General features: G+C 39.9%; 2 protein-coding genes across 4 annotated transcripts; one reads left to right on the top strand and one right to left on the bottom strand.

Moving 5' to 3' along the window:
- Positions 1-649: 649 nt before the first annotated feature.
- On the bottom strand, positions 650-25,369 carry LOC110044939 (uncharacterized). 3 transcript variants are annotated; one of them, XM_089289129.1, is made up of 11 exons: positions 24,138-25,369; positions 13,874-14,142; positions 12,873-12,987; positions 11,816-11,941; positions 10,898-11,020; positions 8,478-9,083; positions 7,375-7,712; positions 7,091-7,232; positions 6,315-6,611; positions 4,212-4,352; positions 650-3,915 (listed from the first exon to the last, which is right to left on the bottom strand). In XM_089289129.1, exons 1-11 carry the CDS (start codon positions 24,208-24,210, stop codon positions 3,377-3,379), a joined length of 2,769 nt encoding a protein of 922 aa, XP_089145255.1. In that variant the 5' UTR covers positions 24,211-25,369; the 3' UTR covers positions 650-3,376. The 3 variants fall into 3 exon arrangements, with proteins under 3 accessions (XP_089145255.1, XP_089145254.1, XP_089145256.1); XM_089289128.1 differs by lacking the exon at positions 24,138-25,369 and adding an exon at positions 21,012-21,386; XM_089289130.1 differs by lacking the exon at positions 24,138-25,369 and adding an exon at positions 16,184-16,642.
- Positions 16,884-17,843, top strand: LOC149112671 (uncharacterized). Its single transcript, XM_089289172.1, has one exon. The coding sequence runs from the start codon at positions 17,000-17,002 to the stop codon at positions 17,813-17,815; it is 816 nt and encodes a 271-aa protein (XP_089145298.1). The 5' UTR covers positions 16,884-16,999; the 3' UTR covers positions 17,816-17,843.
- Positions 25,370-26,286: the final 917 nt, after the last annotated feature.

Here is a 26,286-nt window from a genome sequence, read left to right as displayed (position 1 = left end):
GGGCAGGAGCCCAGGAGAATAGGAGGCAGGAAGCGGGAGAGAAAAGGGCGCGGAGCAGGAGTGCTAATAGGGCAGGAATCCGGAGAGAAATGTAAAATGCTAATTTTTGTCATTCATTAAGGCTTCAAATACGTTCAAAAACAAGAACTGAAAATGTTATTTGACTTTCATTTAGTGTCTTTAGAGACTTCTAGGGAGTCAAGAGATAAAGGTATGGAAGTGGGAGAACAGGCTATGGGAAGTGGGAGGTTCTGACTCCCCTGTCCCTCCCCCGACTTGATGCAGTACCTTGTCCCTAAGTAAAAGGTAACGTCTGCATACAAGCCAAGTGGCCCATCAGGCCAGGCTTATCTTGGTTTCTGTAGCATGAAGCGACTGGGAGTATTTCTACTACCCCCTGGATAGGATGCTAGTCGATGGCAGGATTACCACCAGCATTAAATTCACCAGTACCCATATGTACACCGTTGTGGAGAGAGGCACCGTGAGAGTGTCTTGCCCAAAAACACAACACAATGTCCTTAACCAGGGCTCGAACACGGACCACTCAATCCATTGCTGAGCGCACTAACCATGAGGCCATCGCACCTCCCACCTAGTCCCTTAGGCCTAACCTTAACCCTAAATCTGAAAAAAAGGAGTCTACAGATTTCAGTCAAGTTTACCTCTTTTATTACTTGTGTATTTGAGACAATTTCTAATTTCCTCGCTTTCTGCCATTCATATCAAAGCCTGATTTTAAGTGATTCACAACTACTGACAGAACTTGTTTTTGCAGCTTACAACTTCAGACTTTGCACAAAATTTCTCACTGGCGAAAAGCAATGTTGTAGAACTTAAGTGATGAACTAAATGCAATAGATATTATTTGTAGGAAATGTATCTGTTCTTTAATACATGCTTTTGTGTCTAGTATCTGAGTTGTAGCGAAGATTTATTACCACTGGTTTGTAGACAACAGTAAGCCAATTCAGAGACACAGTGGAATAAACAAACCCACTTGTTAGCCAATTTATCACAGGAAAAAAAAATAAATAGATACAATATTATATAATTTATTGCCATCAGGTGCTATAATGACTTGTAATAAAGTGGTTACAAGTTAAGTAAGAATCTTACAGAAGGGAGGATGATACAATATTATTACTAAGGGGATCATAATTAATTTCATAGTGATTCAAAGCACGTGATATGTACATGTCTGATTCATTAAGCACACACAATGTAAAAATTAGTAGTGATTGAGCAAAGCTCATCTGAATTAAATTAAACGAAAGGAAAAACAACAACAGTCAATTATTTATATAAATTGATACAATGCACATGTAAGATAGGGAAGTAGAAATCGAAAAGCTTCAAATGACGAAGTAAACAAAATAAACTAGTGGGTTTCATTGAAGAGTTGATTACTGCCTCTCTGAAATGTTGAATGTCTTTTCAGCATCAAAAGATGTGAAACTTGACCACATCCCATAAGTGGAAGTGGTTTCGTGTAAACAAATACAGGTGTTTGGGCATTTTAAAATATTTAGTTACCTAAGCATACATGTACAAGGAAACGGTCTTGAAAATTTCCATGTACTATCAACATGTAATCGATGTAAACAAAGAAGACCTCAAGCAAGAAAAAATTGTCAATGAACCGAAGATATTGAGCGGTCTTGAATGTTTTCAGTATTTCCAGCGTTCGCTGCGACCAACAAATCACAATATTTTCGATTTCTACTCCCTTCGCAAACGCCACCGTTATATATAAATGTAGGCTTAAACAATCTTTAATGATAGAGAAATATCTTGTGAATGAAATGAACAAATGTTTTATTCTGACAGCAACAGATACAAAAAAAATTATTTCACCTGCTCCAAAAGGCGCAGAAAGTCAGAAAGGTGATAGAAACGCCAAACAAGCCAGTCTTTAAAGACAAATTCTTATCAAAGCTTCTTTGACGCGTTGCGAAATATAATCTAAATGAACAAGCACCACATGTCGGCGCAAAGTGAGTGTGAAAACGGTCCTGACTTACATGTACCTTAACCATTTCATGCAAATTACACTTTAAATCCAACTAGTCTTCAAAATCCTTGCAAAAGCTTCATACAGAACCAATCTTCTGCTTTGCTGGATACCCATCGTTGTTTTTGACAATTCTGAGGCGAGGGCGACTGAAGCAACACGATCCAGGATCGAGTCAGCAAACTACACATTACTCCACACAAAATGACTCCCCTGTACCGCTATTCATTACGAACATTGTTTGAGTATTAAAAACCCACTTAAGGACGTCAAACTCACCAATAACGAGAAGTATCAAGGATATTTTCGACCTTAAAACGAAGCAAAATACCGATCTCGGAGAACTGATCGATCGAAGGACAGCACAGCCCGATGGTGATGACCACTGACCAGTTACTGTGACGTCAAAAAACGTATTTCCGCGGTGTTCCTTGCTTGGAACTCGCATGGTTCCCATATTGTCTTAACTCTCCCAATTAGATTGGTGGGAGTGGGTGATCCCTGTTTAAGATAAAATCTGGGAATTTTAGTCTTAATTAAAACAGAACCAGCGGCATAATTGTTGTCATGGCAACAGCACGACGGGTGTCATTATGTTTCTTTTGTGATGTACATTTCTGGTGCCAAGTTTAAAGAACACTGCTTTAATATTTCTAGAGTTATTCTTGATTGAGTGTTGTGCTGCTTTAGTGGAACCACCTATGACGTCATCACTTTCCTTACAAAAACGTAAATGTCTTTAAAATGAAAAAAGATATTCCAAAAAGGAAAACGCCATTCTTCTTTACTTTGAAAAGCCTTTCAAATAAGCAGCAATTATTTTTTACTTCAGAGGCACTTTAAGTGCTGACCTGCTATTTACATATTTCGTCAACTGAAACGTGTGGTTCGCACGCCGTAACATTACGTTTTATTTATTCGTTCATTGTTTTAGCTGATGCAATGATTATGCCATCGTTATTAAATTATTTTCAAAATAAACTACTGTTGAGACCAAGTCCAGTCTCACCCTTGACGTCCGTAAACTGAAAGACGACCATTGAAGTAGATCTCTTTATACCAGAAAATCCAGACGAGTTTCCGTTCCCGTAAGCCAAGGGTGTTGGTCAGAGTTAATTTTCTCCAAGTTGTGTTCGTTTACCGTCGCAAAGTTCGTTTTCCATTTCCGACTCCGAAGAGGGAAAAAGTTATCGTCAAACTATGTTTACGTGGAGCGGTTGTTTACAAACGCCATTAGAAATCCAGTTAATTCACTGTCTAAAAAGCGGAAGCGCTTAAAACATGCAGATGAAATTATCTGAGTATAAACATTTTGTTATTTCCGTATTTGGGCATAGATGGGCTGACGTCTGTCCCAAAGACTTAACGAACAAAGACTTTCCAGAAATCACCAGAAGACACCCCAACGAGGAAGTCATCACATTCCCATCTTGAGCCACCTGGAGTCAGCAGCCAGTGATATAAAGATGCTGCAAAAGCCGCATGGTTGTACAATCTATCTTGATCTACAGTATTCCCCCATTTGCCAATGTAATTGCTCATACCATTAAATCCCCACTGGCGGCAAACGTCTGCTAATCTCGAGTTGTCATTCTCCATTCTAACAAACGAGCCACAGGCATCAGGCTGGACATCCGTCTGACCGCTGAAGTACTGGACTACAGCTTCACCAGTGCTGTTAGCGACCGTGGTCACATGGAACGTACGTCCCTGTTGTTTACTGCAGTGGAATCTCAGCTGAGTGAAAGACAGGTGTGTTCTGAGCTCATTCATGGCACTCTTTTTCAGAAACGTCTGGTTATTGTGATAGTTGCTGATTCCTCTGTATGACGTCTCTACTAACAACTGCGGTGTGGAGGATGAGCCGTGAAGCACAGCGTTGGAAACAAGAAGCCAGCCTCCTGAAATCAGGGTAAAACGGTCACTTGATCAAACAAATTAAGCTAGCTGTCATGTCCACTTATAACACGACAAGAAAGAACATCAAGATGTAGAAAGCAAAGTAAGTCATGACTGCAAAAAAACATGAGATTTCCTTACGGAATTGAGAATGAAAGCTTCTAGTCCAAAGTAGTGATAGTGTGGTATAGCTCCTATATAGTTTCCAACAGCTTAGAGCCCGTTGTACCCTCTACTGCGTTCCGGCAAAAGCAAAAGTTTTTGGACATTATCGTTGCTATCACTTTCCACAACATACCTCCGTCAGTTGTCATGTCACAGAAGACCTTTAAAGGGTTTCCACTCCTCTCGGGGTCGATCCAGTACTCCCCGTCTCCTCTAGAGCCTCCTGAGTCCCGGATGTGCTTACAGGACCGCCCAGGTTGACCGGAATACCAACCTACAGTTTGAAACAGAAAGAACATGTGCTGATCTACGAAATGGCAACAGGAACATTTTTGACAACTTTAGAACATCAGAGCTTTTACCTCTGCTACACCCGAAACGGTGTGTTACTTCACAATTTATCAGATTTCTACATTTTGGTTCTTTTTAATGTTTTTGTACTATTTCTGAATTAATCGTATTCAGGCGCTTTTTCGCACTCTGTTAAAAAGAATTTAACTTGCTGCTATTGGTAGGTTAAGATCATAATAAACAACTGTTTTCTCAGTGACCTGTGTTTACAACAAATTAAATAATCTCGCGGCGATTTGTGCATATATTTAAATTCAGTCCAAAGTAGTGATGCACGCTTCAGTTCAATTTAATTGCTGCTCATTCCAATTTAAGTCCAGTGATTAAATTGTTTTAAAAGAGTGATGTTATACAATTATATGACTAAATTATCAGATCTTGGGAACATGAAATTCTGAAGTTCAAAATTGAGTGGTGATTGCCTGTTTATAAGGACCAGTTGCACTTAGAAATTTCTCCTACCAACTTCCTCGCAATTTCATTTTAACACAAGCTGTAAGAAAAATTGTCCTGTGAGACATCCCTAGAAATGAACATGTACTTGCAACGTTTTTGTAGCAACAGACGTTAGGCGAAGTAGATTTCGCTACAGTTGCCAAGAGGTTTTACACTTTTTAATGAATGAGTTGCCGGTAATCGGATACCCGTGTTTGCGCGAAGAACTCTGGGATCGTCAGGGGGCAAACATTGCTAGTCGCTAGAAAGGAATGTATGGCGAAAAGTTGTTTCGAGGTACAAGAAAACGACTTTTGAGAGAGATCAACGCTTTTTCGCCGTTGTTTTTATCGCGAATGGATTTGGCCAATGTTGATATGTGGAATATGTGAGTTTTTGTTTGAATAACCGTGAAATATGTGACAAAATCTACCGATAAACTCCGTTGCTTGCGTGAGGTTTTTTGTGAAATTTACATCGCGTAATGGTCTGAAAATATTACAAAATTAATTAGGTATAAATCGAGAGGAAATATCCCAGTAAAGCCTTTTAAGTCGTGGACAGGCTACTTTTGGCTTATTTGAGAGCTCAGTCATACAAATAATACTGGAAATAAGCCCGGTGGCGATCACTGTACTGTCTAGGGTTGATTTAATGACAAATGAGTCCGCGCGACTCATGCTGTGTAGCTACTGTGTTGCTCAAAGCCTTTGTTTTGCTTTTACAAGCACGTATTTAAGTGATTTTCCTTTTCTATAACAGATCAAGGGTGGCTCTTTGAATATATCTCTGAGCATTTGTATTTAAAAGTGTCATTTGTGCGTGATTATGCTTTCCAAAGTTTGGTATTGACAGTTGAGTGAAATTGCCCGACACAAAGGGTAGTAGTTCCTCCTGCAATTTTCGATTTCTGTTTTAGAGCTTCTTTTCTGTCTTTATATTTAACTTCTCGGAGGATCTTTTCTACCATTTGCTCCGGGTAGCCCCTCGAGATCAGGCGTGTATTGAAATTTTCAATATTCTCTTCAATGTATTTCACAATAAACCTCACGCAAGCAAAAGGGAGTTTATCGGTACATTTTATCACTTATTTCGCGGTTATTCAAACAAAAACTTCCACTGTCGATGTATCAACATTGCCAAAATCCATTCGCGATAAAACAACGGCAAAAAAGCGTTGATCTCTCCCCAAAACCATGTTTTTGGGCGTCGAAACAACTTTTTCGCCATACATTTCCTTCTAGCGACTTGCTATGTTTGCCCCCTGACGATCCCAGAGTTCTTTGCGCAAACACGGGTATCCGATTACTGGCAACTCATTCATTCAGCCTTATGTTGCAACAACGTTGTGCATTGCACGTTGTAACTGCAACTTTTTTTTGCATTTAAACGAATGTGTCAGTTGCCTGTCACGCATTATTCGAATACATTTTATCGTTTGCTCACTTACCTATATATTCCAGGCATCTGTATTTCACTTTTAGATATTTGTATGTTCCCCCACATGGATCGCCACCGAACAAGTTGTTATTTACATGTAACTCACAGCTGGTTTTGCCGTTACACTTTTCCTGCACGATTCGAAGAGAATTGCCGGAACGACAGTTTATGTTGCTCATGGCCTGATGAAGACACGTATGCCGGTCCAGCCTGCCATAGTTCGCGTTCAGTCCGTCGATTCTTTTTCCGTTTTGGCAGCTGATGATTCCTCGTTTTTCCTCACAAATTATAACTGGCCGTGGCTTCACTGCAGCAAATAAGAGAAACGAAGAAAGGAAATGAGGGGTAAAGGAGATATTAAGTAAAGGTAAAGTCTGAATACGAGTCAAGTGGCCCCTCAGGCCGCAACTTATCCCGGTGTCCGTAGCATGAAGCGACTAGGAGTATTTCTACTCCCCCCTGGATGGGATGCTAGTCCATCGCAGGGATACCCCCAGCATTAAGTTCGCTGGTACCCATTGATACACCTGGGTGAAGAGAGGCACTGAGAGTAAAGTATCTTACCCAAGAACACAACGCAATGTCACCGGCCAGGGCCCGAACTTAGACCGCTTGATCCGGAGTCGAGCGCACTAACCATGAGGCCACCTCACCTCCCACAAGGAGACATTAACGAGGTTTTTATTGTTTTAAATCTCCGTAAGGTGGGTTATTGAATAAAAAACAAACACTTAAATCGCAGAACTTCTTATGAAGGTTTTTGAGATGGAGAGCATTCCTCGTCACCTTGCAGACAGCCATACAGCTCCACTCTCATTGATATGTGCAAGTGATAATCAACTGGTACAAAACGAATGTACTGAGATGTGATTGGTGGGTTGAGATTATGATAAACAATGCTGTCCTGGTCTGTATTTCCAGCAAAAACCTGAAAACAAGTAAAAAAGGAAGGTGAGAGAGCAGAAACCTCGCACATGATAGACGCCATTTCTTTTACCTGCTACCATCATTATTGACTGGAAGTGGGAATGAAGTATATGAACGTATCATCGAATCGTAAGACTTTTTACCTCATCTGTGTCTTGTCCTGGTTCCCTGTAGAACTGGAATTCCTCCTCTTCCTCACCGTACTGCAGTTTGTACTTAGTTACCCACTGTAAATAATGTAAGGAATCCCTTCCTTGGGTTGCTACTCGTGTCACTTTAGTGTACTGAGCTCCCAGATCAACCTGCAGCCACGGATTATCATCACTTGCACGAGCGGCCCAAGCCCCGGCTGCCTTGTCTGGAATTTCCTGAAAGTTTAGCCTTGCGTGTGAGGCAGCATGTAAAGAATCGGCTTCCGATGAGACGGTAATCTGTGCATCAGTGATTGTTCGGTTTTCCATACCGAGAGCGTCTTGACATTCTGAGGGTTTTAAGAAAAAAAATTAAACCCTTAGGTCATCCGAGTAATTTTTTTCTTTTTTTTTTCTTTTCCTTCTTTTTGTTTCTTTTTTCTTTTCTTTTTTTTTTTTTTTTTTTGTAGTTTTATTTTTGTATACTTTTTTTCTCGACTTATTTTATTGATGGTTTGTTAACAGTATATTTAGCTTTTTGTAAAGTAACATTGTAATTGGAGCTAGTATTGTAATTAAATAAAGGAAAGAGTATCATAAGTATAACAGCATTGTTGTTTGTATTCGCGTTAGTATTGTAAAGTCCTGTAAATAATGTCAATGAATTTAACGTAAGAAAAAATATATTTTTCATGATCATATTTCACACGTTCGGAATCTGTTTTTTTCGAATAAACCGCGCTATCACGAATGTTCAAGATACTAAGCAGCTTAGTAGTTAACAAAATGTTAACAAAATGGCGGCCGCTTCTTTGCGTTTTTCGAGTGTCTGTGAAGGGGATTTAGACAATTTTCTAGTCCAGTTTTGAGCGACTTATCGATTTATACTAAAACAATTAGATTGTGCGTTCTCGATTTCTATGGGTAATAGTTGATGAGGGCGCAGCCCGAGTCTTTCATCTCGGTTAAGAGATTTGGAGACTCACAAAGCTCATGCTGTTGATAGTGAGAAGATTGAAGTATAATAAGAAGAATCGTTATTGCCACTGAGTAGGAATAAAACTGTACATCCTACTTTAAAACAAACATAATGTATTTACCGGCCAGTTTAATACCTTGATTTATGGCGGCCTTTATTTGGGCTTCATCTAGTGCAGCATCGTAAATTTTCATTTGAGCGATTTTTCCTTTGAAATATCTATCTCCCTTGACTCCCATCAAAGCTTTCGGGTCGTGTGTCGAATTCAAGGGGCCTGCATCAATATTTTGTGACTTGTTTAAAACTCCGTTAATGTACAGTGAGTTCTCTCCCGTGCTATGATTGTACGTTGCAGCAACATGGACCCACTCTCCTACCGCAAGAGACGCATCTGTATTTATTTCTTTATTATGGAGCTCGTGATAGAACTTGCCATTGAGGTTGATCCATATACCGACCCCATGCTCAGTTTGTCCGTAGTTAAACAGTGGTCCGTCTTGACCTCCAGGTTCAACCCAGCACATCAGCGTGATTGAGTGTGACTGGGGCACCTGAATTCCATTGTTCGGGAATTCGATGTAACTCGTATTTTTGCCAAAAAACTCATAAGCTCCTGTTGGTTCAGTGTAGGGTCCGACTGTAAGGCCCACAGCTCCTAGTATTCCGGAGGGCTGCTTGTTCTTTTTTTCTGCGGCTTTATACTCTCCATCAAGAGGGTAGAAGGCAAAAGGTTCTGGCAAAACTAAAAAAAAAAAGAGAATTAAGTTTTAACTGAGCAACTACAAAGTAAGAGCGCTTTTCACTTACGTGTAATTCGCGTTATTAAAAACTGGATCACTGTATGATAATAATAATGATGATAATGATGATGATGATGATGATGATGATGATGATGATGATAATAATAACAACAATAACAATAATAATAATAGTAATAATAATAATAACTAGGGTATCTAAAAGATAGTAATGCTGCGGCACATTCTGTTGATAGTGACATATTTTACGCAGTGACTCATCTACAACTTCATGCATGATGACACATCGATGGCGAGGGATCGTGACAAAAAAGCACATAGTGATCTGAACTATGTTTGGACATAAAACGATACACATCAATCTCCCCTTTACCAGATGGCAAAAATCGAAAGATGTGGAAATTGTAGGAGCAAAAAGCTAACTTATAAATTTTGTACTGGTACGCATAAAATATCTCGATCCAGAATGTTGAAATTGACAGACTGTGTCGAGGATGCGTCCATCGCGATGTATAAAAATGTTAAAGCGTTAGTTTAAATTCGTGTTTGGATGAAAAGGAATAGATCGCAGCATATATAAAATTAGCTTGTTCTACGGTTTTCGTTTGGTTTAATTATTCTACAAGCTTTAGTAACGACAATTTCTCTTCATTTAAAAATTCGACCAAGGAGGCGAGATCGCCAAGAAATGACATACTAAGTTTAAAATTAAGGTGTCATAATTAATCGTCCAGATTTACAAACTTTCACATACTGTATTAAGAACAAAAGCAAAAGTTGTGAAAGTCAAGCACGATCTCCTTCACATCGTTTCACAGGCAAATCAGAAGAAAACATAAACCTTAATCTTTCTCACTGGAATCCACGCGAAAAAGGACGACGGCTCGACGGTGTGACAACCTCGTGTTGTTCGTGGCGCAATGCACTCTGTCAAAAAGTGGCGCAGTGCACTCTGGTTAAATGCAATGCATTCTGGTAAAAGTGATGAATTCGAGAATTCGAACTCCCTTCTATATATTCTTCATAAATCATGATGATGTTGCTGCTCGCTCGCTACGCTCGCTACGCAGCGATAATAATAGTAATAATAATCATCATCATAATCATAATCAACTTTATTTATTGAGGGTAGCACACAACAGTAATCACTGAAAAACCAGTGGCCCTCATAAAAACATTTACCGAATAAAAAGATGACGTGTTAAGAATTAAAAATATAGAAAGATTCTCAAATATGTAACGATAATATATAAAACTAAGATGTGAGACACATTAAAATATTAAAAAGCAAAGCATTGGATCAAGTCTAACAATTAAAACAAGAAAATTAAAAATTTAGATGATAAGATGGTCCAAATCCTCATAAGTCCATAAAATGTTTAAAGCTCGAAAGATTGGGTTGGTTTTTAATGTGGGCAGGCATCATATTCCAGAGGCGGCTAGTCGATAGTGCGAAAGACCTGAGAAAGATATTTCAACAATGCAATTCAAGAGTTTTCATTGGCTTAGCCATCATGGTGCATGAGTCCTTATACTATGCTCTACAAATATGGGAAGCGCACACGTGAGTTTTGGGCCTTTTTTATTTTCATTTTCATTTAGTTTTCTATATCTTGGAGACGTTTTTAATAAAATAATTACTCTACTCTCGCTTGTTGTTGTCAGTTTTCTATATTTTGAGGGCGTTTTTAATAAAACAATTATTCCCCTCGCGATTTTCGGATATGAGATGGGATAGACAACTCGGCGCCACGGGCCTCGTTGGCTATCTAAACATATATATATATTTCATAGTTACCAATACAGCTTTTTCCACTCCCGTAAAATCCCTCTTTGCACGTGCACAGATAAAATCCCTGGGTGTTGTCACACACTGCATTATCATCACACTTGTCTGTTTTAATAGCACACTCGTCTATATCTAAAACATTAGAGGAATTTCATCAAATTAAGTTAACTTGAGAAGTTCCAGTCTGGTTGAAGTGTCAGTATTCCCTTTGCGAATCTTGGCATGCAATTTAACTGACTATGATATAACTAGTTCAACGAAGTCACTTTTAACTATAACCCGGAAGTGAATAATTGCTTGTACTCAGAGGCGTAGCCAGGATTTTTCAAAGGGGGGGTCACACTGTGTCAAAGTGAGGGTACTTACCAGATTGTCATGTCGTTTTCTGCACCTGTTGTAAGTTGTTTGCTAAGATAGGCTTACAAAAGGGGGGGCTCACGGGCACCTCAGGACCCCCCTAGTTACACCCCTGGTGCTTTTGTTTTGGTGTCCTCAATTGCTGCTTATTCTTGTAGGTAGGTGAAGTCTACACACGAGCCAAGTGGCCCATCAGGCCGGAGCTTATCCCGGTTTCCGTAGCATGAAGCAACTAGGGATATTTTTACTCCCCCCTGGATGGGATGCTAGTCTATCGCAGGGTACCTCCCAGCATTAAATTCGTCGGTACCCATTTATACACCTGGGTAGAGAGAGGCACTGCGAAAGTAAAGAGTCTTGCCCAAGGACACGATACAATGTCCCTGGCCAGGGTTTGAACCCGGACCGTTCGATCCGGAGGTGAGCGCACTAACCATGAGGCCATCGCTCATTCTTGTGCTTGTGCTTATTGTTATGATTATGATTACGAGCCAGAAAAAAAAAACACAGGCTTAAGTATTAATATAAAGAAAAATGCCAAAATCAACAGATTGATGTTCTTGTTGATACCAGTGCAGTAGTTTATTCCATCTCCAGAAAATCCATCTTTGCATGTGCAGTGATAGGATCCCTGGATGTTGTTACACACAGCATTAACATGACAGCTGTGTGTTCCTTTGGTGCACTCATCGATATCTAAGACAACAAAATATATTTCATTGGAATTTGGTTCCTTTAAAGTCGTCTGACAGAGATATAAAAGGTTCGCATTTATGTTATAATGCATCTCGCCTGTTATATAGAGAATACTACATAGCCCCACAAAGATACGAAAATTCTCTCACAGTGTTCAACATGAGACTGAGAAAAATTTCGTATCTCCAAGCGACCATGTAATTTTCTTTTTATGATCAAAATCCCCATAATACATAAGCATACTAAGAACGACGTTTTCGAAGATTTTTCGAAGATTTACGACCACTTTCCGAAGATTTGCGAAGACTCTCCAAAAGTCGTCGGAAGGCCACATGAACGTTTCCGAACATTTTCGAAAATTTCTCAAGATTACCGAAGACTGCCGAAGATAGCCTAAGACTTCCGAGGAAGATCCGAAGACGTTTCGATCATACACCAACAGAGGTAAGCACAGTTAAAGAGTCAAAAATGGTATCGAAAATGATCTCGCACGTGTGTGGATAAAAATGATATCTTTACATGCGAACTAGCGATATTAGCGATTTGCTACCACTCGGTATACCACTAAATTTTGAATAATAAATATTCGTATTCCATTGTTAGGTATTAAAAGGAAAAAGTGTACAAAATCATTTTTAATCTTTGCATAGTCATCAGTGCAAATTTTTCCATCTCCATGAAATCCCTCTTGGCACGTGCACGTGTAGGACCCTGCTGGGATGTTCTCACAGTTGGCATTTTCATCACAGTTTTGTTCCTTCATAGTACACTCGTCCACATCTAACGGAAGAAAATAATATTTCACGAAAATATGGTTCAACAACAACCACATTTCCATCCCTGCCTTAACTTCCCCCAGCCCTCACCCCATCTCCTCCCGGTTTAAGCATCCTAAACTCTTTTTACTAAATTGCGTAAGAGTGTTTCCTACCGTTTTCACAATCATGGCCAGTAAATCCAGGAATACACAAACATTGGTAATCTCTGTCTGTAAAAGCGGCCTGGCAGGTTGCTTTGTTCTGGCAAGGTTTCTTCGCACAAGCATTCTTCAAGGAAAGAACAAAAAGGTGGTGAAACTGTCACATATCATCGACTAATAAGCACATTATGACTGGTCGCGCGGGGAAACAGTGAGTTTTGTTTCCCCAAGACCCTCATTGTTCCTCGAGGCGAAGTCTCGGGGAACAATGAGGTCGACTGTTTCCCCCGCGACCAGTCGTTTAGTGTTTTGTTATACGTTCTAACTCAAAAATAGAAAAAACTGCGAAGAAATCATTTGGTTGACGCCGGCTGGCTCACAAATTTGCCGCGGTTACAAGGGGCACGACCTGATCACGCGCGAGTCGGAAGTTCAAGTTGTCGTTTCCCTGGGGAGTTAGTGATTTTTGTTCGAACTAGGGAGTTGGTGAGTTTTGACCCACAACATGTGACACGTACTCTTCCAATCGGAAAACGTATTTTAGTTGGGTGGTATATATAACAATGACATTTGAACACCGATAAACTCAGAACCTTTAATTTCTATGTGTGTCTATGATATTTACTGTGGAAAGTTTTGCGTAGTACTAGAGTAGGTTTTAAGCCGAGCGTTTGTGGCAGTGTAGTAAGCTTTGATAATTGGAAATCAATTATATAATAGAAACATAAGCAAACGCCAGTTAATCATTTCAAGATCGAGTGGTGGCGGATTTGCAAGTACAAGTTGTACCCTTGTCCCCAGGCTCTTACTCGGATTCAAATCAAGATGACTGACTGGCACTAGCTTCTATTTGACAGTTTTCAAGATCTCGCGGAGAAATTTGTCACGTAATAAGACCACTTGGGATACCTCACAGTTGGTAAATCTAGCCAATAAAATCCCCAGAAAAAGTAAATTGAAATAATGGTCTACTGTAATATCTACCACCTTTAACCTGACACCTAAATGTTTACCTCTGCTCCGCGATAAACATAACTTTCGTTCTTCGCGAGGTCGCCTGAGTGTTCGTTGTCGTGTTCATAAGTAGCGCTATTCAGATCACATTTGTGTCGTCCATTTGCCTCTTCCTTCTTGTTAAAATTATAACTGACACAGTTTGGCTCCATGTAGCATTTTAGTTGGCAGATGTCCTCGTTGATGACGTCAATGGTTCGTATCACGTGATTATTCAGCCGGTAGCCATGGATCGGATCAATTGTGAATCGCAAATTGCGACATTGACCTGAAAAAGGTAATTTTTGACATGCCATTCTTACTCCCAAAAATTACTTTAAAGTTAAATACATTATTAATGCAAATTTCGAAAGATGGAGGAGGACGCCTCGACTTGAATTCATGTTCGGCGGTGGACCATTCTCGAGCCAGGCGGATGCATTGTTCAATTCAGGTTAATCGAAAACCCATTCAGGCTAGCCAAAACGGTAATTTCTGCTATTTGTTCTCAGTGCAAATCAAGCTGGAAGACCCGTTATTCACGTTGCCCCTAATTCCGTCTTAAAACTGAATCAAGCAGGGCTGTTCATGCCAGGAGGTCCATTCAGCGTTCTGCTACACACTCATGGACTGGTGGTGAATATTATTTATTAGTATCACCCAACTAGTGGACTAATGCAAATCCTGCATTTTGATTGGCTACGCTACTAGGGGACTATTAGCGTGACGCTTTCTTTCGTTTTATTCCCAAATAAATATTTCTTCAACTTGCATTTGCTAACTTTATTATTACCTTTTCTGTCCGACTAGTTGGGTGATACTAAAACAATTAGACCCTTCGCCCTTAAGGGCCACGGGTCAATAGCCCATTCGGCTTCGCCTCATGGGCTATTGACCCGTAGCCCTTGCGGGCTATGGGTCTAATTGTTAATTAACTTATTGATAGACAGGAGGAAATCCGAAACCATACTTAAATTAAAAATTGAAACTTGTATCGATTTCTGTGGAAGTAAAATAAATATTTTAATTTTTAAAACAAATAACGCAAACTTTAAACACACAAAATTTAACATAAAAGGTTAAATGTGTACGCAAGGGTGGTTTGAGCTGAGCAAATGTGTTGTCAGTTATTCAATCTTGTCGAGGATTACGAGAAAATTGTTGTCTTTTCTGCCGAGAAACAAAACCACATTCAACAACATATTACTCGGTTTAGTTTGCCAAGGAAAAGAAGACCTGTAATTTCTTCAGCTTAGTTTTATGGAAGACTATATATTGGACAGCCTTTAGTTTTCATATCTAGAGATTCAAATTCACAAATTCAAAGGTGTTTTTGCAAATGACGGATATCTACCCAAAAACCCGACATCAATTTTATTGATTTGCTTACTTTTATCTGTTATCATTGAGAAACAGTATTTTCAAATTTCGCCACCGACTGCATCTGCTGGCTTCAAAATAAACCTAAAATAATTTCTTTTGGAGTTAGTTAAACGCTCGAATTTGTTTCACGTTAAGTAAGGAACATTAAATTCTTTGTAATATGATTTTTCACTCTTTTTAGAGATGAAAAATTTTAAACCCATTCACTGATTAAAACGCTTTAGAGCTTTACAAGCTCTCGACTGCTGCAACTGCAGTCTTCGACAGGTGCAACGACAAAAAAGCGGTGAAAACGGATCTGGCATACAAATGCTATCAATTAAGAATACAACAGAATAGAATTATGGAAGAAATCTAGGAATTTTGTTGAAAAGAGTGCTATATTGTCCTACAAGCAGTCTAGAGCTCCTGAAAAGTCTGAAAGTTACCATTGTACGCCAGAATTCCAACTACTCTCTAATACAGTAATTGCCTTTGTGTTACCATGGAAAAACCTCATATACATGGCTAGCAACTCTACAGCTTTGAGCTACTGCAGTTTCTCGGTCACGATTTTTACATGTAACATGTCTATATGTTACAAACTTTCCTATAACGTGTTAGGCAAGTATTTCGAAGATATACCGGTGGTTTTTCTTACACGTAGAAACGTTTGTACGAAGAAAACCAGGTGAATGTTGTGAGCATCCATAATCTGCATTCATAATCTGCATTCATAATCTGCATTCATAATCTGCGCAAAGTGTTGGCTGATTAATTATCATTCCGACCGCGGCAAAGCTAGATATTAGCAAAGTCTTGTCTTGACGTACGCCTTAAGTGGAATTGAGTCAGTCGATCAAGGATGTTGAAAACTGTCGTTCATCCTTTTGGAACACGGTGATAACAACAAAACAAGCTACGCTTAAACAAACATGTTCTCGAATATTGACTGAAGAAAACCTAACCTTGCGTCTCCGGGATCAAGGAAGCAAACAAGACGAAAACAAAGCAAACAGATACAACGAGCATCTCTATGATGGCCACGTGAAAACCAAAACAGCTTCAAAATATCACATTCCAGGGAGGAGCTAAAACGTCCGGTTAAACTTTGTGTACTATAAAGAGCTAAACTTAGGCACTTCGACACCTGCATGCCTGAGTCAGTTTAAACTTGTCAATTTGTTAAACCACCAGCCCCAGAAATATTAAAGCCACACATTAATAAGTTCCTCCGGACTGTGGTTGGTGGATGAATTATTTATTTTTTTTATTGGCATGGTAAACAATGCCAGGTGGTGTACGCACTATGCTCGCATTGCATTGTGGTCGTTCAGTTAAAATATTATCATTTGCTCCTTGACGCGGTCGAGCGCACGTCTCTTAATACTGAATGCGTAATGGGGATTCACGGTCTGCTGCCATTTATTCTTAAGTTTTGCAAAAAAAGGAATCTCCGTGATCTTTCTGGTCAAACAGCAGCTATTGATGCTTCCTGTTGGCTGCACAAGGGTTTGAGTGTGTCTTTCGCGCAGAGTGGAAGGCGAGATAGGTGAGAAATATTTTGAAATTTTCGATCGATCCGATTCTCTCAAAAGACACTACAGATTTTATTAATTTCATTGAAAAGACGAAAGTGAATAAACAAACATTCCTTGTATCAATGGACGTAACAAGTCTATAATACTAATATACCACAAGAAGAGGGTATAACTACAGTATGCAGAGCATACGAAAACTTTCACAGAAATAACCCTCCTATCCCCACACAATATCTCAAAGAAATGCTAAGCCTGATACTGAAAGAAAATTCTTTCCAATTCAACGGTAAGAATTATCTACAAATCCACCGTACCGCCATGGGTACTAAAATGGCCGTCGCTTTTGCAAATATTTTTATGGCCAATATCGAAACAGAGATTCTTAGCAATAGCGTCGCAAAACCCACAATCTGGAAACGATATATTGACGATATTTTTTCTTTGTGGGATGTCAGCCAACCTGATATAGACAAGTTCATCGAACAAGCAAACTCATATCACCCTACAATCAAATTTACAGCTGAAATTTCAAATACTGAAACTACATTTCTGAATACAGTTGTATACAAAGGCAAACGATTTAGAGATCAATCCATCCTGGATATAAAAACACACTTTAAGCCAACTGAAACCTTTCAATACACTCATTTTTCCTCTAGCCACCCACCGGGTGTCAAAAAGGGATTCGTGAAGGGCGAAGCTCAAAGACTCTTACGAACTAACTCTTCAAGAGCAACATTTGAAGAGAACATTTACAAATTCAAATCACGTCTCCTTGCTAGAGGTTATCCAAAAAATCTGATCGAAACACTCCTTTCAGATATTAAATTCACAGAAAGGGAATCGGCGCTAAGACAAAAACATGAAAGCCGGAAAGAACTCTTGCCTTTTGTAACACAATATCAACCATCAGTGCCCAACCTCAAAAATGTTTTAATGGAAAAATGGCACTTGATACAAAATCAGCCTTCTCTACGGCAAATTTTCAAAGAGCCACCACTAATATCGTATAAAAGAGGTAAATCCCTAAAAGACATACTCGTAAGAGCAAAACTATAAAGGGGTCATATATTACATGGTACAAAAGTTTCCATTGTTAGAAGTTGTGCAGGCCTGTCACTCCTTGCTAATTCCTACAGCTGTAGATTAAAAGTGAAAAAAACATTCTAGACACTACTGAAGGTTGAAACGAACAGAACAGAGAAGTTTTAGGTTCGAAAGAAATGGTCTCAAATTACAGCATGGATCGGTGTGAAAGTGTTATTCGTATATAAATTGGCATTACGAACCTTCTTCAACCACGAAAATACTTTATACGTCTTTAAGGGTACCAAGGAGTTATCTTTGGTAAAACGAAGGCAAAACAAATCCTCTTTCAGATGGAAAAATACTCTAGAAAACTCACGATCCTCGCACGTTTAAGCCGCCATCTTGAAAATTACCCATCCACAATGCAACGCGATCATAGTGCGTACACCACCTGAAACAATGCTATGATGTTGACTTACTGTCACGATATTGTCTCTAAACGAAATAAGAAAGTGGTAATGTTGCTGAATTAACGTAGTTACCACGTAATATAGTTTTCGCGTTTTACGTGGAAATACGACATTTTTGTTTCAAAGATGTTTGAAACGGAGACTTCATTCGCATTGTGACCTGTGTCCTGTAAAATATAAAAAAAGCGTGCTATCTCGAAGTCGTTCGGCACTAGCTGGGCTGTTTGTCAGCCTGTATCAATAATTAATTTGATTTTTCATTTTTCGTCGGAGTGACGCAAATCATAAACTCATAGACGGATGTGAAGGTGAATTAATCAACATGACACGAGCGTGGGACAAAGAAAACTTCTGAATCCCCGACAGGAGTCGAACCCATGACCTCCCGAACACCGGGCGGGCGCTCTATCCACTGAGCTACGAGAACTCATGTCGGGGACTCAGAATTTTTTTTTGTCCCACGCTCGTGTCATGTTGATTAATTCACCTTCACATTTCATACCGAGCTTAAAATTCACCATCTTTATTAACTTATCATAGACGGATGCTGCTAACATGGATTTCACGATCTTGGACATTCGGTGACCCCTACTTTTCTTTCCAGAAACAGATTTTATTTACAATTATCTCCACAATGTCCAAAAATGAACAAAAATCAATGTGGGAAGTTAAAAAAAATTCAAGATTTCTGTCCACGGGACATCGAATCCTGCCATCTTGCTGCTGCAAGGCGCGTGAAATTAAACTATGGTCACTAAATGCGAACTTGTTCTTTAAGGAACCGCACCAGTTGACTAAATTCACTTAATAGGTCCACTTATTGAACATTTCACTTGAAATATATAATTGCAATATTTTTGGGCTTACAGACACGGTGGCCTTATTCGCTTACGAAGCCCGATTTTTTCAGGTTTAGGGTGTTCTTCCGGGCATGTTCTCTCCAAAACGAAGTCGGTGACCCCATTTTTTTTTCCCGTCCTTAACTCCTCTTATTATTTTAAGCAGGTGTGTCACGTAATGTGCATGTGCGACTTTGATTGACACTGGAAGGTTTTTAACCGATGGAAACCGTGCGTTTAGCACCACGCGTCACCCGGAGTATAGCATGCGACTACCTTCCCAGAGTATAATATGCGAATACCTTCTTCTTTTACCAGGGACATTTCTCTATGATCTTCACACATGGTTAGTGTGCTCGGCTCCGGATCGAGCGGTCCGGGTTCGAACCATTGTGTTGTGTACTTGGGCAAGGCACTTTACTCTCGCAGTGCTTCTCTCCACACAGGTGTACAAATGGGTACCGGTGAATTTAATATTGGAGGTACCCTTGCGGTGGACTAGCATCCCATCCAGGGGGGGAATATAATGTTCCTAGTCGCTTCATGTTACAGAAACCGGGATAAGCTCCGGCCTGATAGTAAACAATTTATTTACCGAGGGTAGCACCTAATAGTGTATAACACTGGTGGGCCACTTGGTTCGTATGAAGACTTTTTCGCCCAAAAATGCAAAGTATGAAGTGAAACACTCCATAATTGACGAATGATTTATTCAATCCAATTCGATTGAAATTCATTTCGACTGGATTCGATTGACTATGCCGGGAAAACATTACAAGCAAATATAGCGACATCTGTTTAACATGGGCATATTAAAACCACCTGTTTCAGAGAGAAGTGTCTAACATGCTCTCAGCGATGCATTTTTACAGAATTATTAAAAAATGGGTCCAATTTCACAGAAACCGTCGATTATTAAACGTTTGGCAAAGTTCTTGCAACATTTAACTCAATTTTCTTACATAAACTGAGCAGAAATACAGTTCTTTTTACGTAAGAACATTCGTGAATTAACATTGATTTCATTAATGTTTCATGTTGCGCAAACTCTAGTCGGAACAATTTCCAAAGGGTGAGTTTTACAAATAACAGTTACCTGCGGAAAAACATCAACTGTATGTTTGGAAGAATTGATTCGGTCACTTAACGGTGACTAAACGCAAATCGTGGTTGAACTGTTCTTTCTTTACCGCATGAACGTTTCTTGAGGCTATGATTAAATTAACGAATTAACCTTGACTTGGCAGGTTTTGGCATAATTATGTTTTAGTTCTCCTCACGTTTAATTTAGAGAGGGTCATTAAAATTTCCCCAATAACAATTATTCCAGCATCATATATTTTCTTTAGATTTAGAAAAACCCCAAGCAACCTCAGTCTCAGGCTGTGAAAGATTCCGGAAGATTGAAATATTACTATAGGTAGGAAAGAGGACTCCCAACTCAAAATTTCAAGCTCAAAATTGTATTTTTTGTTTCATGACTCAGAGGAATATATTCTAAGCTAATTATTTTACCCTTCAATTAGTTCAGTATTCAAGTTATTGACACGTCTAAGAATTTGGCATTCAGTAAAGTGCAATGTCCCACAAATTCATCCGTCCAGAAATGTTGAAAAATGAGTTAACGTTATTCTATAGGACTGATATGTGCTGGTTTTATGGCTTTCCCAACACACTGAAAACTGCGGCTGCAGAAAGCTAAACTGCGCTGAACGTTTATTAGTTTTAGCATCCACGATCATGCGCCAAATGCGTAATTTATCGGTATGATAGCCAAAACAAAATTGAAAGACCCGTGAAAAGAAATATAAACTAATTGTATAAACAAGGGCATTAAAAACTACTGCCTATCTTAGAAAATATTGATACAAACAATAAGGCCAGAGTATTCTCAAACGCCGAATGAAGGAACCTTACCTTGTGTCTCGAGGATCAGGAAATCCAATAACACTAGGGCTGAGCAAAAAAATAATGAAAACATGTTTACGACAACTGCATGAACCATTTGGAAAAACTGGTCGATGGTAAGAAGCTTCGGAAGTTCAATGGCACGTGCGAATCGAAAACAAATACAAACACAAGCCATATAATAAAGGAAGATATTGGCTTGTTTACGAAATTTGCTACAATGCTATAGACAAATTGAGTTAAGAACGTTTTGTGGTTGGTGCGTTAACTTCTATTTATCAAAGTGAACACCAATGAAACACTATTTTACTTTCGCGGCAAAAGGCGCTATTTATTATGTAACCATAGCAACAGTGATCTTTTAACAGGTGAAAAGATGACACGGGAAAGGCCGAGAAAATTTCAATCCGCGCTTACGAACCAATTTCATTCTCGCCTGAAAACCCACTATCGAAGAACTAGTGTAACAAAGAAAAGGTACGTAAAATAAATGATGGAGCGTTTCCGATTTTTCCGATTTTCGAGTTCCAGTTGGACTTCAAGTTGGACTTTGAGTTGCATTTACATTGCAACGTTCCTTGCGATATCCGTTTGAACGGCTGAACGCACGGCAAGTGAACTAGCCTGCGAACAGGCTCCGAGTGAGGGCGGAAAAAAATCCATGAGGGTGGAAACATGAAAGAAAGAATTCCGAGAATTGCGCTCCCCGTCGTCACCATTCCGCTCTCGGCTCTCCCCGCTCGCCCTAGACCACACTTGGCTAGTTCGCACTAAACCCATTAACCCAACCGGGAGCCTGTCCCCAGGCTACAAGTGAACGGATAATTTGAATAGCGATAGTCAATTTACTTGGTCCAAGACATCTTAAGACCAATTGGTTCTACATCAGTTGACAACCACTGAATATAATGAGTAATGACTCTAGAAACGATTTAATGAAATGCAAACTGTGAAGGTAAATGTGAGGGATTTATGAGATGTGGGCTGTGTAGGGATATGTTGGGAATTAATACGATGAAAGCTGTGTAGGTACATGTGGGGGATGAATGAGATGTAGGCTGCCTAGGTATATGTGGGGGATTAATAAGATGTAGGCTGTGTAGGTATATGTGGGGATTAATGAGATGTAGCAGGACCCCATGGGCTCCTGGATGTAGGCTATGTAGGTATATGTGGGGGATTAATGACATGTAGACTGTGTAGGTATATGTGGGGGATTAATGAGATGTAGGCTGTGTAGGTATATGTGGGGGATTAATGAGACGTAGGCTGTAGGCTATGTAGGAATATGAGATGAGAAGTATTGCTATGTAGGAATATGTGGAGGATTAATGAGATGTAGGCTGTGTAGCTGTATGTCAGGGATTAATGAAATGTAGGCTGTGTAGGAATACGTGAAGGTTTAATGAGATGTAGGCTGTGTAGGTATATGTAGGTGATTAATGAGATATAGGCTGTGTAGGAATATGTGAAGGTTTAATGAGATGTAGGCTGTGTAGGTATATGTAGGTGATTAATGAGATGTAGGCTGTGTAGGAATACGTGAAGGTTTAATGAGATGTAGGCTGTGTAGATATATGTAGGTGATTAATGAGATGTAGGCTGTGTAGATATATGGAGGGGATTAATGAGATGTAGGATGTGTAGGTGTATATATGTAGGGGATTAATGAGATGTAGGCTGTGTAGGTATATGGAGGGGATTAATGAGATGTAGGCTGTGAAGGTATATGGAGGGGATTAATGAGATGTAGGATGTGTAGGTGTATGTAGGGGATTAATGAGATGTAGGCTGTGTAGGTATATAGAGGAGATTAATGAGATGTAGGCTGTGTAGGTACATGTAGGGATTAATGAAATGCAGGCTATGTGGAAATATTGGGGAGATATTTAGGGGGATGGTTGATGAAGAATACTTGATTATATATCCAGGAGGTACCGTTTTAAGAGATGTTAAGAGAGATGTGTATATTGCGGTGGAGTTAACTAGCCGCCCAACCATCCGGGTGATGTCGCACTTCTAAAGCGAAAGAACAAAAGACTTGGCTATGAGCCAATGAGAAAGCACCGACGTCATAGCCAAACTGGACAAACGAGTTTCTGACACCGGTTGGATTTAATTATTAAAAATGGCGGACATACCTCAAATTAGGTTATAATATGCTAATTTGCCAAACATTCTTTATATGCACGCTTATGTTCTGTGACGGCTTTGTAATTTATGCTATACATACAGTTATAATCAACAATGATTTAGATAAACATATACAGGCAAAAACTAACGATAGATAAATCCGACGTTTCGGCGACATCTTGGCGCCATTGTCAAGGGAAACTAATTAAATATGCGATTTCAAGAGTAACTAAGAGTTCAGAGTTTCTAATTTGCATAAGTTAGACAAAGACTTAAGCGCGAACTGAGTCACTGCGTCCACTGTCAAAACCTTCCTAAATTTAAAGGTCGCTGACCAGCCCTCATTACGGTCCAGATCTACGACAGAAAACACTACTCGGGTTGTCATACCCTTTAAAGACCAGGAGTCTGCTAATATCGTGAAGACACAGTTGAAAGATCTCAGTGTGAAGCTGCAGACCAGTGTTCAACCGGTGTTTACGAGCCGCAAGATTGCCCAGGAGTTCCCGACAAGCGAACCTAAGCCTCAGCTCATTGATCAACAATGCGTTGTGTATAACTTCAAGTGTGACCAGTGCGATGCTGGTTATGTCGGTTACACCCGTGGCCATCTGTTCCTACGCGTTGATGGGCATAGAAGCAAGACCTCGTCAGTACGCAATCACTATGATAATAGACACGCAGGCAGGATTCCGGATGACCTTCGCAATTGTTTTAGCGTGTTGAAAAAATGCCACAACAAGTTTGATTGTCTCATTAATGAGATGTTACTCACTAAACAATTACGACCGTGTTTAAATGTACAATCAGACTCAGTTCGCGCTAAAGTCTTTGTCTAACTTATGCAAATTAGAAACTCTGAACTCTTAGTTACTCTTGAAATCGCATATTTAATTAGTTTCCCTTGACAATGGCGCCAAGATGTCGCCGAAACGTCGGATTTATCTATCGTTAGTTTTTGCCTGTATATACATACAGTTATATATTAAAATACGCGTTCACCTTGTGCATCTTGAGTTACAGTAGCCAGATTAAGCCTTGATTGATAACGTTCGTTTAAGGTTCTCCCTGCCATCTAATATTACATGTTGCCGCGAAAGGGTAGTTCAAATTCGTCGACAACGTCCACCGTCTACGAATACCTACGAGCGAAAACAACTTCTGGTGTCTCGCCGCCTAAAGCATCTCAATTTGCAATCCGATTGGCTCGTTTGCCGTTGTCAATAGGGACTTTAAGCAGCGGGAACGCGGACGGCGACGGGGACGCCGAAACCTGTGAGAAGGCTGGGGAGAGAACGCCGTTGTCGCGGGAATTCACAAACATTAAGCAGCACCGTCGGAAACCGCGGTTTCCGCACTGAAAGCTTATTGACATTATCGACATTCGTCCTCTGTTTATCAGGATGAACTAGGATCACTTTATTGAAAGAAGTTCGCAATCAACTCTTGATAATCCACGATGAAGGTGTGTTAAACGATCACGAACTTCTACTCTTGTACGATTTAAACCGGTCGAATGATCTCGACCAACCTTATGATTCCTTTCCTGATTTTAACTTCGATGGTTTGAAGACGACAAGTGCCGGTCTGAATTTCGCTTCCACAAACGCAACTTGCCCCTTCTCGCTGAGTTGTACAATGAAGTAAACGAACTTGTTATCAGCAGATGTTTAATCAGACTGGCGCGACAAAACAGTGTGCTGACTGATAAAGATCTAAGTAAACCACTGATCTTACGACTGAAAATGGAAACAGCTACGCACGTTTTAATGGTGTCTACCCTTTTAAATGTGTTAGAATTTCACCATCATGAGCCATTTGACATTTGAGTACTTCTCGAAAGGAAAAATTTCGATTGAAATTCATGTAAGTTGTCTTTATTTACATTAGCTTTCAAAAAGATATTTCACGGTACTCACATGTTCGCCGACTGGCTTGAGTTCGCTTCAGATTTCCCGACGTTTCTTTAAAATGAAATATCTCACATAACAAGAGAAAACAAGCATTAAAGTTCCTCGAAATTAGTAACACGGGTTATATAGCGTTGGCACAGCAGAGGAAACGAAAGCGAAAACTCACGTTTTCAGACAACGCGAAATGAGTTTCACTCACGTCGGGCTCGAACGCAGAACGTCAACTTGTTTCCCGCCAGTCATGCGCAGTGGACCTTTTGGCTTTTCCCTGATCTTATGGCGTTCCCGTCGCCGTCCGCGTTGTCTTTGCTTAAAGTCCCTAATAAGAGTCGAGAGAACGCTGCTCGCGTCATTGTGTCACGCAATGCCTTTTTCAGCTCACGCTCTGAAAAAACATTTTAATTGACGTTGATGTTGTGGTAAAAAGCAAATCGAAATGTGGTTTAGCGTAGTCTTTACTCTTATCGACAACGATACGCGTCATCACAGTGGTCAAAATTTGTTCTGGACTCACGAGGCGCAGCCGAGTGAGTCCACAACATTTTGACCACTGTGATGGCGCGTATCGTTGTCGATAGGAGTACAGACCACGCTAAACCACATTCGATTTGTTAAATCGAATACCAGGGTATGTGATTTGCATACCTGAAAGGAAATTCATGACATCCAGATCTAAGGTGTACAACGACAAGCCGCTCCTTTTGTTAAACATTTTTATTAGTCCCCTATAACGCAATCGGGAGCCTGTTCACAGTCTCAGTTGGCAGAGATCTTTTATACGAATTTAGAAGACGTCTATGCCACCTTTGCCATGCATGTTCTAATTTGTGTCAAAGCTTTACACCTGCAAATCCTTTTCTGTGCGGCAACGCTTTTATGTCTGTTAAGGATATAACGTGGCTTTTGAATTTCGCAGTTAGGTATTTATGACGACCATTATTAAGTGGCACACAAACGTTATCTTTGTGTAGTCTCCAGTTGCTTACACAACTGTCTTCTCGAGCGGTATAAAATGACACCAAACTCTAACGTGTGTTATCGTTTCAGCCCTTTTGGACGAAAATCGTCCAGACCTTTTACATGATAGCCGGATTCGGATATGGTGTGTCATATTCCCTTCGTCTGATGCACTGCCAGAAATGATCCGTCGACAAAATGGACAAAAATAACACTGAAGCTCATAGTCCTTGGGCAAAGTTTAACTCTTTTCAATTGACTTATTCCTATAATTTGTATCA

This window comes from Orbicella faveolata, unplaced genomic scaffold (genome assembly GCF_042242905.1).
Source record: "Orbicella faveolata isolate gen_17 unplaced genomic scaffold, um_ofav_v1 contig_2, whole genome shotgun sequence".
Taxonomy (NCBI): domain Eukaryota; kingdom Metazoa; phylum Cnidaria; class Anthozoa; order Scleractinia; family Merulinidae; genus Orbicella; species Orbicella faveolata.
This window is presented reverse-complemented; position numbering and strand designations above follow the sequence as displayed.

Excerpts from the sequence above, each read along its gene's own strand:
- LOC149112671 (XM_089289172.1), top strand. The coding sequence starts at position 17,000 with ATGCTAAGCCTGATACTGAAAGAAAATTCTTTCCAATTCAACGGTAAG.
- LOC110044939 (XM_089289128.1), bottom strand. The coding sequence starts at position 21,180 with ATGGCTTGTGTTTGTATTTGTTTTCGATTCGCACGTGCCATTGAACTT. Across the intron at positions 7,713-8,477 it reads AAAGGCCGCCATAAATCAAG|AATGTCAAGACGCTCTCGGT; the intron begins GTATTAAACTGG and ends TAAAACCCTCAG. Across the intron at positions 4,353-6,314 it reads CAGATGCCTGGAATATATAG|GTTGGTATTCCGGTCAACCT; the intron begins GTAAGTGAGCAA and ends TTCAAACTGTAG.